We start from the raw sequence: 15798 nt of genomic DNA on the forward strand, positions 1-15798 counted from the left end.
TAAAGGAATGTTCCTAATTTTATCGTTCCTTTTTTTCACCAAAAATATTTGGTCTTATTTTCCACTGTTTCTTTTACTTTGAACCAATCAGTTTTTTTTCAGACTAAAAATGTATTCAGTAATTTTATCCAGGGTAGTCCCTCTTGGTAGTTCATAGCAAGGGTGTGGATCTAGGTGCCTCAGCTAACGTAGCACAATAGAGTGCTGAAATAATATAATAGTTATTTGATAAACGCCTTATATTGAGACGACTCAAAGCAATCCACAGGATTTTACTACAAAGTTATTGCTCTATATTTGTAGGCAAATGCAGCAGCCAATTTGCACGCTGCGATGTCCCACAAACAGCCATGAAGTGAATGAAGTGATTTTATCTGAGGGATTGTTGGTTAGGACACGAGGAGAAACTCTCTTCTCTTTTTGAGGTGTGCAGTTGGTTTCTTTTTCTACTTGTTCAGGCAAGCAAACGAGAGAAACAGATGCAGGCGGGCAGACAGACAGACAAATAAATAGACCGACAGATAGACACAGGCAGACAGATAGACAGTCAGACATACACAGGCAGACAGACAGATAGACGGACACAAGCAGACAGACAGCAGATGCAGACAAACATGCAGAAAGACAGATGCAGGCAGACAGACAGATGAGGCCCAGCTGGGGGAGCTGGGGCTATGGGAGCCGCTGCCTTGAGGGGGTGGTGCCCCCTGCTGGTGTCTGGGGAGTGGTGGCCTTGCTGGTGGGGGTGAGGCTGGTGAAGCTGGGGGTGTGGAGGGGAGGGGGTTGAACTGTAAACTAAAACATTTTTTAAAGTAATGTAGCTTTACTGCAGATTTTGAATATGAAATTGGATCCAGATTCTCAGATAGTCCACTATTTCCTCTGACCCCCAGAATCGAGATGTTTTGAGTTTTGTTTCAATTCTGGAAATTGCTTATTTTGAGACCATTGTGACCTGCTGACCATGTCCATGTGGAACTAAAGCAGATTTTCTAAGTGCTCCAGAACTACTGCTCCAATTTACACAGCATCGATTGAGGTGGGGAGGGAGGGAGTCAAGGAAAAGATGACACAGTATATTACAGCCCAGTGCACTGCATTATGCAATAAAGGACAAAGAATTGTGCCCAAAATCTTCACCTAGAGAATTCCTGACGTCAGCTGTGCCACTGCAAGAGATGAAGCATAGATCCCGTATGATTACCTATGCAGAGAGGGCCAGTTATCCTGAGCCTTTCCCCTGTACTGTGTATCCCGCTGGCTGACTGAAGCAGCATTGACAGAGGCCCTGGGAACCTGTCTCCAGCCTCTTATTTTAGGCATATGAAGAGGATGGCTCAGGGACATTGTTTTGGAGTAAAGAGACACAGTGGGAAAACAAAACTAAATAATAATAATAATCCTTGCATTTGATAAAGCACCTTACAACAAGATTACATTTGCATAGTGCCTTATCACGTCTTCGAGACGTCTCAAAGTGCTTCATAGAATATACTGTAAAGTGAATTGACTAAATTTTGTGAACGAAACACGGCAGCCAATTGCACGCAGCAGTGTCCCACAAACAGCCATGGAGTGAAGTAACCAATTTATTATTGTTTTTTTAAGGAATTACCATCCCCGGAAAAGCAATCCGCCAATTGACTTAACAACCGGGTTCTTACTTACTGCCAGATAAACAGAGGCGTGTGGAGTAAGGAAACTTGCCCAACATTTCGCCCTGCCGGGAATCGAATCCAGGTCTCTCGCTTGCGAGCTACAGAATTCTGAATGAGCTAAATGAGTTACTGAGTTCCTTCGGCAAACGTAAAAGTAAATTTAGTACAGCAGAGAGAGTCGGAAAGACTAGGAAAAAGCAAAGTAATTTTTCTCCCTGTTTTTCTTATCTCATCTGATCAAAATATTTTAACACTTTTTAAAATTGTTTCCATACCTTTTACTGAAGGACTCCAGAGTGTGTCTCGAAAATGCAGGAAAATATCAGTCTGCAAGAAAAGCCTGGTGCTCTAGGGCCACTGGACTGCAGACAGCTTGTCAACATTTTATTTTCTTGTGAAATTATAAGGAATAAAATGTCAGATGTACGTTGATTACAACGTCTTTGCATTCACAATAATGTAATAACCAGTGTTTGTAACATGTTAGTGTTTTTGGTTTGGTGACTCTTTCTGACTTGAAAGATCTTTTTTATTTTAACAGAGACCCAGGGGAATGGGCTCTACAAAGAGCCAAAGACAACATGAATGAGAATTACCTGCTTGTGGGAATTCTTGAAGAGTTGGAAGATGTACTGCTTTTACTGGAACGACTTTTACCTCATTACTTCAAAGATGCTAGTTCCATCTATCATAGTCCAGGTAATTCTGCCACTGCTTCAAAGAGTTTATTGTTGAGATTTAAGATTACTTTAAGATTTCTGCATGACAATGTAAAACCTGCTAAATCAATGGACTGTTGGAAGCTTATAAGTTTATAAACATGGTTCCTGATCAGTTCTGTGAATCCCACATACTTGTAGGTAATGTAATTAATAGTTACCTAAACAGTGTGAAGTACATCGAGATGTCCTCCAGACATGAAAGACTCTTTATAAATGTAAATTGTATTGTGTTCCAGTGTCAGTCTGGTCCAGTTGGTAGCACTCTTGCCTCTGAATCAGAAAGTTGTGGCTTCAAGACCTCATTGGGACTTGGAACTCATGTAGTTTAAGCTGACACTGAATATAGTGCCGGGGGGGAGATATTCCATTGTTGGAGATGCCGTCATTCAGGTGAGACATTGAATCGAGGTCCTGTAGTCTGTACCGGTGAACATTAAAGTTCCTGTGACACAATGCGAAAAAAGAAAGGAGTTTCTCCTGGTATCCTGGCCAACAATCCCCCAAATACAGTAAAATTGATCATTTGCTCTATGGCTATTTGTGGGACATTGATGGACACAGATGGCATTTTGCCCACAAAACAAGCAGTATACCCTGTGAAGTGCTTTGGGATATCCTGTTGTGAGAGGCACTATGCAAGGATTATTTTAAATAAATGTTTCACCTAATCACTGAGATTGTGAACAATTGCTGTTTTGGTGCATCTAAAGCCTTGGACTTAATCAATCACTGAAGACTACTTCCTGTTGGGAGGAGCCCTTGATTTGGACTGAGAAAATCTCTTGAATTCAGGCTCCACTGAGTGATTGATAAATTTGTAAATAATGTGATGAGGGAAACCCTAACATAAATTGATACAAATGAGCTGGATTAGATGACCAGCTTGTTTCAAGAGGTAGGCAGAAAAATGTACGATTTTATAGTCACTTTAAATGTTGGCAAACACAACAAATAATATGAGATTACTGACCGATTTATCTGGAGGATTGTTAGTTGGGGAATTGGGGAAAAACTCCCTTCTCCTTTCAAATAGAAGAACTTTGGTACATCCTCATGACGTGAAAGGTGCTGTATAAACGTAAATGGTATTGTAAATCTTGTCACAGGATCTTTAATGTCCACCTGATCAGGCAGATGAGCTCTTGGTTTAGTATCTCATTTGAAAGACTGCACTCTGACATTGCAGCATTTCCCCCATCATTGCACTGAGGCAGCCTAGACTGAGCTGAAATCCCAAAGTGGGGCTTGAACTGACCAGACACAGTAGGTAGTGAGTGTAGAAGTTTAAATCAGATTCAGGAATTCACAGGACAAAATTGATAACAGAAAATCCACCAACAAAACCAAATCTAATCACAAAAACAGTACAATATGTACAAATTGTCATTGAGCAAGGAAAAGCCAAAGGCAATTTCCAAGCACAGAGGACTTTGTGTCCTTTTTAAAGGTAGATTTCTTTTCTCTGACCTGTATTTTTAATTTATATGAAGGAGGTTGATGGCAGATAAAAACCTATACATGAAAACATGGCACGTTCTTCAAAACTGCTCAGGAATTGAGCTCTCCAGAAATCTCACACTCGTGATGACTTTGCTTCTGAATAATGTTGTTGCTTTTAATACAGTGGAATTCATAATACATGGGATGAGGGTGCTTGTGCAGCCCACAGCACCTTAAATCTTTACTTTTGGCTGCCTTCTGCTACACAGGTTCTTTCTTGGGTGTCTTCATGGCCTGCCTGACTGAGTTGATCGTAATCCTTGCATTTCATATAGCTCCTTTTCACATCATCAAGACATCCCAAAGTTCTTCCTAGGGTGGGCAAACTTGGCAGCCAATATGTGCACAGCGATGTCCACAAGCAACCAAGGAGTGAGTGATCAATTTTATTTGGGGGATTTGTTGGCCTGGACATTGGGAGAATCTCACTTCTCTTTCAAGTAGTGCCATGGGATCTTTAACATCCACTGATCTCTCTTCTCTACAGTCTAGTGAGAGAAAGCAAGGAATTGCTGTTAAGAGGCAATCTTATTCAAACATCCATAAAACAAGTCCTCTATTAAGGCTATAGCATCTGTATCTCCTATTATTCTGTCTTCACTAGGCTTGTTGGTTACTCCAAACAAGGGTTATTCATCTAGGTGGTCCGCAAGCCAAGTCTACACCTCTGTGAATTCTTATTATTTCTGCGACCAATGGATAGATTGATGATAGATAATCATGCATGCATGATTCTTTAGCAGACCAATATTTCTCAAAACGACAATTGGAAGGGTTATACAGAGTTTTGTATATATTAACTGGTAACTAAAGTCTAGGGGGAGAATTTTTCACTTAACAAATCTCCTTGTGATAGAAGAAAATAATAACTCTCAGATTTTAGGAAAAACATCAGTTTTCTTGCCTGTGGTGAGATCTTCGAATTGGGGTTCACTCCCTGGTAAGTTCCTCTGTGTATCAGAGCAGTTTCACTGTAAGTAAATACACCTACTTTGAGCTCACAATTGCTGCACACAAATTAAGTTCTGGGAAGCTCGTGCTCAAACTATTTTTTTCGTCAGCATCGCACTGCCACATTAGAGCTCAATAAACCAACATGTGGAAAATCACCATGCAGATACATTGTGTTCCACTATAGTGAATTTCGGGGTCTGGTCACCTTCTGTTTCAAATGGAAGGGGAAAAAAGACTATGACAAAGCATCATGAACAGTGAAAAACAGCTACATGTAGAATGTTGCCTATCTTGCCTTTTGCTTAGGTTGTTGCCCTCAGAAAGGTTTCAGTGACATGTCATTACCATCTCTGCCCTTCTCGTTGCCGGCATTTCCCTTTCTCCAATCGTGCCCTCTATTTTGGAGGTAGGCATTGTAATAATAATAATCCTTACATTTGATATAGCACCTTTCACATCAGGAAGATGTCCCAAAGTGCTTCACAGAATATACTGTAAAAAGGATTGACTCTGTGTTCTGTGAATGAATACGGCTGACAATTTGCGCACAGCAACTTCCGACAAACAGCCATGAAATAAATGACCAATTTAATTTGGGGGATTGTTGGCCAATTCATCAGGAGAAATGGTTTTTCTTTTTGAGTAGTGCCATGGGATCTTTAACATCCACCTGAACAGGCAGACAGGAATCAGTTTAACATTTCATCCATAGAATGGAACCTCTAACAATACAGCACACTCCCAGCACTGCATTGGAGTGTCAGCTTACACTTATATGAGTTTCAAGTCCTGACATAGGGCTTGAATCCACCATCTTCTGACTCAGAAAAGAGAGAGTGCTCCCAACTAAGCCAGGCTGACACTTATATCCTCTTTTTCTGCTGCTACCAATTTATTATAACAGGACAGGTGGGCTGAATACTATATGAAAGCAAGGTTTATTTGCTAATATATTCCTACTTTATGCCAGTGTATGGCAAATCTATGCATGGCTTTGTGTTTGCCAAACATGAAGACACTGCCCCCTTTTGAGCAACTAGGATTTTTTTTAGAAGAAAAGTTAAATTGAATCAATTGTACAAAAATGCCTCCTGGAACGTTTGTGGGGTGGATGTGACAGTTTTTTTTTGTGTTAGTCTTCTCTCAGTTGAATGCCTCCTCCATTTTGCTCATGGTCTTGTTTTGTGGTCTGATGTTATCTAAAATATAGTAAACTTCCTGCGTATGATTAACCCAGAAAAGTTTGAAAAAATGCTTTGTTACACCGGTGGATGGAGTTTTTAACAAAAAAAACTTTGTTTGATATTTCATATCAGGCCTATAATGTTGAAATATCTCAAAGTGTTTTACAGGTAATTAGTATCAAGTGCAGGTTTGTTGGCAAAAGCAATTAGAGCCATGTATAAATTTCACCATGACGTCTCATGCAAGAAATGTTTTTAGAAGTTTTTAGAAGTTGAATAAAGCATTTTCACACCAATTGCAGCATCATACTGGATTGCTTGGCAAGAAAAACAAAAAGTTTGCCAAACCCTTTTGGATGAAGCCCCCCTCATTATCTGGACTTTCCAGAATTGTATTGCAGTGAATTTACTGTTCAATGCTGTACTTTCCCAGTTATTCGTTGGAAATCATCCAAGAAGTAAGTAGACTGCTGGAGGATAGATATGTGTCCAGCACCCAGTAAACGTCTGCGAAATGAACCATTATTAAGGACTAATTCCCTATTCATACTTAATGTAGAACAGCTGAATTCCACACCTTCATTTGCCATATGTGTGGAATCGTCTGACTTCTTTTAAACTCAATTCAGCGATTCAGTGCATCAATGTATATCTGCAAACATGAATTTTGCAAGACTAGTTCCCCTGCTCTATTTCCTTCACCACATGCTGCCTTCCTCTCTCGCCTTCTGATAGCACAGAGATGCATTTGATTAATGGAGAGAAATTAAGACTTGCTTCCTGTAAATTTTACAGCAATACAGCCTCAATATAGCATGGGATGAAAATTGCAATGTGACTGCATTCTGCAGAATTCTGTCCTGTCAAACTAAAAATATAAATTATCTTTTTTTTCTCCTCCTCCTCCCACTACCTCCATTTTCTCCCCTCCAATTCCTTCCTTCCACCCCAATTCCTTCACAGTGGTTACTCTGACGTTTTTTGATGTTAAGCCTCTTAGTCCTTTGCATGGCTTTGGGCCCAACTGTTGTGACAGAGTTGGAAGTCACACCTGTGGCCAGACGACATCCTTAGTTACCAATGGGGCAGATTGTTTCACAATGTGATAATCAGCAATTCACAAGTTACAGATTTCACTGCCAACATTTTTTTTCCTATATATATATATATATACAAATATACGTATGAGTGTGTGTGTGTATATATATATATATTTCTATATACAGAGTAGGGAGGAGATCCGGTCCAGTGAGCTGGAATTTCCAGCTAAGTTCAATTACAATGCCATTACTGACATTTCGCAGCTTATTTCGGGGGCAGCCTCTTTTAGGGCTGAAAAATCCCCATAAGTGCCGATACTAGCATTGTAATTGTTTGCATCCCTCGAGCAGAAGAAAGTGAATAAGCTGTCTTCTGCTCGCAGGATTCAAACTGAGTCTTCGTCAATATCCCTGGCCACTGAGGGCCAGCGAGGATGGTGAGGTGGGGTTTGATGCTGGGAGAGTGAGCCAGAGGGATTGTACTTGCAGGCTGCAGACATTTTTTAATTGTTTCATTTCAGGCCAGAAACACTTGCCATTGCTTTCATTCATCACTGAAGGTATTTGGGAGCAAGGGAATATACTGAGTCAGAGGTGACAATTGAGGTTCATATGGCTGGTCTCAAAGCTGGCCATACCATTAAATTGCTGCTCTTGCTAAAATTTTATCCGGCTACCTCCCAAATTGTTGACAGTCTGCCAGGTGAAAGGATTCCTCTAGGCTTGCAAGGCATAAACGCACTACTTCTAAATTGTATTTTCTTTAGAGGAGCATTATTTATACCATGTAAAGTGCATTTCCCCACTCCTGAAATTAGGTCTCACTTTTAAGTTTGAACCTCATATCCATTTTTGAACATGTTGCTAACGTTTTGCTCTCCTCTTATTCTCGGAGTAACTGATGAGCTTAGAATTATTGCCTTTACTCCCATAAATGCTTTTGAATCGATTCAATCATAATAACCTCCAATGCTTTCTTGTATTTTATATATCATGCTAACGGTTTGTAATACCCAGGGTTATGTTCCGGATTTGGAACTTCATCTGTTATTTCCCCATCATTTTATGATTCAAGAACAGTTTCACCCATAAAATTCCCTGCCATCTTTTTCTTCGTTAAGTTCTCTTGAATCAATTATGGAATTCCTTAAAAATATTTACTAGAAGTTCACCCATTTCCTTCAAGATTGTAGACACCTGGCCCAGGTGCCATGGGTATATTTAAATCCTTGAATTTCTCCCTAATGTGTGCTTTGGGATCTCTAAATGTGTTGTAGATTTGTTGATTCCTCAATGTGTTCTGTGTTTCCTGAGCTAAATTAACTTGACCCAGTTTTTGTGCAATCTTGGTTTGTGAATACTGCCTACAGTTAGATGAAGATTCCAGTCAGCATATGACTCAGATCATGTCAGACATTTGTGCCACTTCCTGATTCGCCATAAGATTTCACCTAACATATCCCTGAACAGGTCCATCTGGTCTATAAATATTCCACCTGCTTTGCCCACAGCTAAAACATTTGTTTAAATCATTCTTATTTTGTGTGTTTTTCATTTGGCATCATATCTTTTGATGTATGTTTATTTGGAAAGGTATCCGTTTTACAGACTGTTCCTTTGACTGAAAAATTCTCATTTCAGCCACAAATCTGGTGAGGCATTTGATAAATATTTATATGTTATACTTGGAAAGACTGAGATAACATCCACCATATCCAGCGACTGTTTTGCCAAAGGATTCTATTAAAGCAATTCTGCATTATCCACTGCCCACAATCCTGGTATTACTTAGAATTAATGCCTTCACTCCCATAAATGCTTTTCAATTGACCAATCATAATAACCTCCAATGTTTCTTGTATTTTACATATCATGCAAACTGGTTTGTAATTTCCAGGATTATGTTCATGATTTTTCTTTGAGAAAAATTGGAATGTCATCTGTTATTTTCCCATCATTTTATGATCCAAGAACAGTTTCATCCAGAAAATGCCCTGCCATCTTTTCCTTCGTTAAGTACTCTTCAATACGTTTGATCTAGTCCTCTAGTATTATACTGTATTCTGGCTTCCAATAACTATCTTGATCTCTCTTTTCTCTATAGACTTCTCCTAATCACTCACCAATCCAGTCAATGAAAATTAAATAGTAGAAGTAGTCGGAGACACCATGACTTTTTTCTCACCTCCCCCTTTCTCATCTTTCCCATTCCCTGCAAGATGATCAGGCTCGCATTAGTTCCCCTAACTATTCAGTTGAAATTAACTATCTCCACCAAGACCAGGGATCAACACACTCTGCTAGGCTGAATGGCTCAGTATTGGACCCAATCGTGAATTTGCCCATTGAGCTATTAAGGGAGTCGGATGTACAATATTTTGTCAGGCTTATTTCTAATTAAAGAACAATCTTACAAAGTTACCATTCTTGGAAAGTGAATCCATTTGTTAATCATATTGCCTTGGTGTTCTATTTGGAGGAAAAAGACATTGGTGTGTATTTGCCTAAGTTTTGTTCCTGCGCTGCTAAGACTGACAAACAAGTGATTTTTTGGGGTCAGCCTGACACATACGGAAACCCATCACCATGCTTAAAAGTATCCAAACCAAACTGAAAATTCGATGCATCCCACCTACACATGGAAATTCCAGAGATAAATTGTTGGAATGGAATGTGCACTCTCTCCCTGGACGGACACATCTGCAGAGTGTGCATTGAGGTGCTGCTGGAATCTAACCAGTTAAAACTGCATAGCTAGCCATTGATAGCACTGTTGGCAAGCTTTCCTGCTGCTTGTCCAGCTAGGACCTACCCTACCCATTAGAGCTTTGGCTTGCAGGGTTAACAGGAGATGAGTGGGATGATCCCCTGCACGCAGTGACTGGTCTCTCCCCTTCCAAGGTCCTGTTGATGAGCCAGTCTGGCTGTACTATCAACAGCAGTGACCTAGAGTACTGAGGAACTGGACTACTGAGACCACCACAGAGATTGGCTCGATTCTGACATTCCATTGCCAAATATGTCACCTTGGAGTCAGTTCAGAGCCAGGAGACCATACTGACCGCCTCCCCCCCACCCAGGAGGATAGTGAATTCAGGGTGCTTCCCACTGTGTGAAATTAAACCAAATGATAAGTTAATGCCCAGCCACCATTTCAGGATTCAATTTGCAGAGTCGAGGGAACAGTGGTGTGTGCTGGAGAGAAACTGAAATGTGAGGGAATTTTTTAAATCAAAAATAAAGGGAAGTATAAAGATGAAAACTCCTGCATCCTCTGAGGTGATGCATATTTATCCGGCAGCTGGCTGCTTCTTGTGCAGCTTGAATTACATTACTCTTTTCTCTCATAGCCTCCACTTCATATTGGATATTAGAAAAATTACATAGGGAAAAGCAGTTGAATACAAAATATTTGATTTTAACAGCAGCTCCCGTTACTTTTTTCCTTTCTAATTTTTGACTTACAAATTCTAGATTTTAATTGCAAACTTTTCCCTCTGGATTTAAATTCTTTAATTTTTGACTTCTCTCAATGGGTCCACATTACAACAACAACAACAACAACAAGATTCCATTTATTGAGCGCCTTTCACGTCGGGAGGACGTGAAAGTTGCACTCCATGCTGGTGAAACTAAACTCTCTCATTCAGTAATTTCGGTGGCCACGTTTTTAGCCACTACAACCCGAAACTCTGGAACACTCTTCCTCTATCCCTCCGCCTTGCCCCTTCCTTCCCCATCTTCAGATCGTGCCTGAAAACCTTTCTTCAACCGCACCTGCAGCTTGGCGTCGTGCTCCACCACTGTTAAGCGTTCTGCGATGCTACCCTGCATGAGGGGCGCTATATAAATGCAAGTTGTTGTTCTGAGTTGCAAATTACAGTGGGACTCTGAATGGTAATCTCATTCCAACATGCATCTCACTCTTATGTATTGTTGGCCGGCCATCAAATAACACAAAAAGCTCCTTGCACTCTTTTTTCCCTAATAAAAGAAAATTATTCAAAGATATATTTCAAGTGGCAATTAAGATAGTTAATGATTTTTATACTAGCTGTAAAATATTTCATTTATAGTTTTCCTGTAGTTTTATTTTTATTTATTAGCAAATTCAAAAGAGAGTTCACGTAAACCAGCCTCTGCACGATCCTCTTAAATCCTGCCACCTTGGCCAATTGCCACTTGAATCTTATTTCAAGTTTTAGCTGCAGTACAGAATCAGCACAGCACATATGTGAGACTGAACTGCAAGGAACTATTAAGCCAAACCCATATATCTTGGATTTCTGTCAAGTATTTAACGTGGCGGTTTATGACTGAACCAAGCGATTGTTCCAAGATTTCAATATCAGGGCTGCCCTTAGCTGCATAAAAATTCCAGAGAGCAAAATGGTAAGGGAAAGGAGGTGACCCAGATTCCGTTCTGTTGCTGTGGTTAGGAGCTCACATTCATCAGTCATTGTGAGGAAACACTATGAATAATCCCAGGTGTGACCTTCCATGTGGCAGGAAGTAAATTGCCTTCCTGATACTCAGAATTTTTAACTTGCTTGTGCAGTAGCAGGTATTTAAGATGTTGTAACTCTGTGACCCTCTGAAATTAAATACTTGCATTTCATGTCGCACCTTATTACAAAGAAAGTCCTACCAACTGAGCCAGCATTCAATTTCAGTCAGGGATGTTTCCAAGTGTAAATGGCATACATATGTGGAACTCTTGTCTAATTTGGATAATCTTAAGTTTCCACATGTCAGATGTTATATTGTCTGCTTTTCGTGTATATCTCTTGTAATGACCCTCCAGTGCTGCTTTGTCAAAAATACCATCCTCCAGATAAAACATTGAACTGGGATCCTTTTTGCCAGTCAGTTAAAAATCCTATGATGTTTAAAAAGAGAAGGAAGATTCCCTGTGTCCTAGTCAACAGGCCTTCATATAAATTTCTCATTCACTTTATGGTTATTTGTGGGACCATGCTTTGCTCAAGATGACTGCCACATTTGCCCACAAACACCGTTATTCTATATCATTACCATGATTTTGAAACATTTCAACTGAATAAGGCGAAACATGTTGGTTGTGAAAAAAAATCCCGATTGTGACACTGGTGATTGCCATAGTTGTACACTGACAAGGAAGGAAGTCAATTATGAAGTGACTGTTTAGTTTGCGGAAGGAGTATGCTTAATACAGCAGCAGCACTGGCTGATGTATGTCGGTCAGAACAGCAGTGGGCACACAAGAAGGGACCACAAACGGCTATGAACGATCTATCTGGAGAACTCTCTTCCCGGACACTGAGAAAAACTCCCTTTTCTTTCTGAATAGCTTCACGGAATCTTTGAACATCTGAAGAATTTGCAGACCACCTCTCACTAATGTCCATCTGACAGATGGTTTCTCCAACAGTGTCGGCCCTTAAACCACAACCTTCTGACTCAGTGTTGTGAACTGAACTAAGCTCACACCAAAGAGTACAGCGCCTGCCACCCGGCTAAACAATTAATAAGCCAAGATACCAAAATTAGGAACTTGTCAGATTCTTTAAGGCCATTGCCCTAACATTTACGGAATTTGAAAAATTCTTCAATTCAGATTTAACTTGGAAAACTAATTGGGAGAAAATAGTTTCGAAATCAAACTGTATTTAAAATTCTTCCAAATTCTGTACTGTGATAAATAAACTGACATAACATGTAGGAGCAGGAGTAGGCCATTCGGCCCTTCGAGCCTGCCCCCGCCATTTAATCATGGCTGATCTTCTAATCTAACTCCAGCTAATAACCTGACCCTGCCTTATCCCCATATCCCTTAATCCCTTTTGCAATAAGAAATATATCTTTCTCAGTCTTGAATATGTTCAAGGACTGAGCGTCAACAGCTCTTTGGGGTAGTGAGTTTCATACATGCGCCACCCTTTGAGTGAAGAAGTTCTTCCTCAACTCAGTGCGAAAGGGCTGCCTCTGATTTTAAGGTTGTGACCCATGGTTTTAGTTTCTCCAAACAAGGGAAACAATCTCCCACTATCTACTCTATCATGCCCTTTGATGATCTTATAGGTTTCTATAAGATCCCCTCTAATTCTTCTGTATTCTAGAGAATATAAGCCCAAATTGGTCAGCCTATCCTCGAACTCATCCCCTTCATCCCTGGTACTAACCTAATAAATCTACGCTGCACCCCCTCCAAGGCAAGTACATCCTTCCTTAAATAAGGAGAAAACTGCACACAGTATTCCAGGTGTGGTCTCACCAGGGCCCTATACAGTTGCAGCAAGACTTCCCTACTCTTATACTCTAATCCTTTCATAATGAATGCTAACATACCGTTCGCCTTCCTAATTGCTGCTGCACCTGCAGACTAACTTTCTGTGATTGGTGTACAAGGACACCCAAGTCCCTCTGGACACTAACACATTCCAATCTCTCCCCTTCTAAAAAATAACCCGCTCTACTGTTTTTGCTACCTAGGTGGATGACTTCGCACTTCCCTACATTATACTTCATCTGCCACCTACCTGCCCAATCACCTAACCTATCTATGTCGCACTGCATTTTTTTAATGTCATCCTCTGTGTTGACACTTCCTCCTAGTTTTGTGTCATCCGCGAATTTAGATATATTAACTTTGATGTCCTCATCTAGATCGTTGATGTAGATGGTAAATAGCTGAGGCCCAAGGACTGATCCTTGTGGCACTCCACTAGTCACATCCCGCCAATCTGAAAAGGACACATTTATCCCTACTCTTTGTTTCCTACCCGTTAACCATTCCTCAATCCACGTTAATACGCTTCCCCAATTCCGTGGGCCCCTATCTTTTGGACTAACCTTTTATGTGGCACCTTATCGAATGCCTTCTGGAAGTCCAAATAGACCACATCCACTGATTCACCCTTATCTAGTTTACTCGAAATATCCTCAAAAAATTCTATGAGATTTGTCAAACGTGACTTCCCTTTTGTAAAGCCATGTTGACTTGGCCTAATTATATTATACTCCCCTAAATACCGCACTACCACATCCTTAATCAACGATTCTAAAATGTTTTCTATCACTGATGTGAGACTAACTGGCCTATAGTTCCCCATCTTTTCCTTTCCACCTTTTTAAGTAGTGGTGTGACATTTGCGATCTTCCAATCCATGGGGACTGTTCCAGAATCCAAGGAATTTTGGAAGATCAGACACAAGGCCTTCACTGTCTCATACGTTACCTCTTTTAAAACCCTGGGATGCAAGCCATCCGGATCAGGGGATTTGTCACTTTTTAGTGCTAACAGTTTCCCTAGCACCAATTCTTTACTAATGAAAATTTCCCTAAGTTGCTCCCTGTCCTTATCCCCTTGGTGCATCCCTATTGTTGGCAGACTTCTTGTGTCTTCTCGGGTGAAGACAGATGCAAAGTACCCATTTAGGGACTCTGCCATGTCCTTATCCCCCATTACAACTTCTCCCGTCTCTGACTGAAGTGGACCTACATTTACCCTCACTAGCCTATTCCTCTTAATATATTTGTAAAAACCTTTACAATCAGACTTAATGTTCCTAGCTAGCTTACCCTCATACTTCTTTTTCTCGCTCTTAATGAATTTTTTAGTTTTTTTTTGCTGGTTTCTAAAACTCTCCCAATCTTCAGATTTGCTGCTTTTCTTGGCAGTTTTATAAGTTTTTTCTTTTAATTTGATGCTTTCCCTAACTGCTCTAGTTAGCCACGGATGAATTGCTTTCCCTGTGGTACTCTTATTCCGCAAGGGAATATGCAATCGCTAAGAATTATGCACTACATCCTTAAATATTTGCCACTGTTGGTCTACATTTTTACCTCTTAATCTTATTCTCCAGTCTATTTTACCTAAATCTTTCCTCATACCTACAAAATTAGCCTTATTTAAATTCAGAATACTTGCCTTGGATATAACTATATCCCTCTCTAACTTAATGCAGAATTCAATTCATATTGTGATCACTCTGCCCTAGAGGAGTCTTAATACCTACACTGTCAACTAGCCCTATTTCATTACACAAAACAAGGTCTAGGATGGCCTGTCCCCTAGTTGGTTCCTCGGCATGCTGCTCTAGAAAGTTGTCTCTCATACGCTCAATGAACTCTTCTTCTAACCTACTTTTGCCGATTTGGTTTTCCCAATCTATGTGGAGATTGAAATCGCCCACTATTATCGTTTTACCTTTCCTACATGCTCCACTGATTTCTTGATTAAACCACTCCCATTAATATTTTCTGCCCCTTATTATATTTTATTTCCACCCATGTTGTCTCTACCTCCTGGTCATCGGATTTCAGATCCTTCCTCTACACTGCTTTTATTTCATTCCTAATTAACAGGGCTACCCCCCCACCCACCTCGTTTCCTACAGTGCCTATCTTTCCTGTAAACTGAGAACCCTGAAATATTTAACTCCCACCCTAGATCTCCTTGTAACCATGTTTCAGCGATGGCTACTAGATCATACCCAAATGTGTCTTATCTGTGCTTTTAATTCATCAGTTTATTCGGAATGCTTCGCGCTTTCAGATATAACATTTTTAATCTGCTTTGCTAAGCTTCTTACCCCTAGTTAACATATTCCTATTATCTGGCATGCTATTCTGCACTGTCATCTTTACTTTTTCTAATGCTAACTTATGGTTTCTCTTATCTATATATTCATAGATTCATAGAATGTTACGGCACAGAAGGAGGCCATTCGGCCCATCGAGTCTGTGCCGGCTCTTTGAC

At 40.3% G+C, this 15798-nt stretch overlaps 1 protein-coding gene across 2 annotated transcripts in view; it reads left to right on the plus strand.

The window, feature by feature from the left end:
- The window catches only part of usta (uronyl 2-sulfotransferase a), a 73080-nt gene that overhangs the window by 49889 nt on the left and 7393 nt on the right, over positions 1-15798 (plus strand). Inside the window, exons 7-8 of one of the 2 annotated variants that reach the window (XM_042333438.1) lie at positions 2200-2357; positions 9163-9227. In XM_042333438.1, coding sequence (XP_042189372.1) covers positions 2200-2357; positions 9163-9173 — 169 coding nt within the window. In that variant the 3' untranslated portion in view covers positions 9174-9227. Of the gene's footprint in view, positions 1-2199; positions 2358-9162; positions 9228-15798 lie in introns of those variants that run through there. The other variant, XM_007894485.2, reaches the window with a different exon arrangement.

Source organism: Callorhinchus milii, unplaced genomic scaffold (genome assembly GCF_018977255.1).
Source record: "Callorhinchus milii isolate IMCB2004 unplaced genomic scaffold, IMCB_Cmil_1.0 Scaffold3, whole genome shotgun sequence".
NCBI lineage: Eukaryota > Metazoa > Chordata > Chondrichthyes > Chimaeriformes > Callorhinchidae > Callorhinchus > Callorhinchus milii.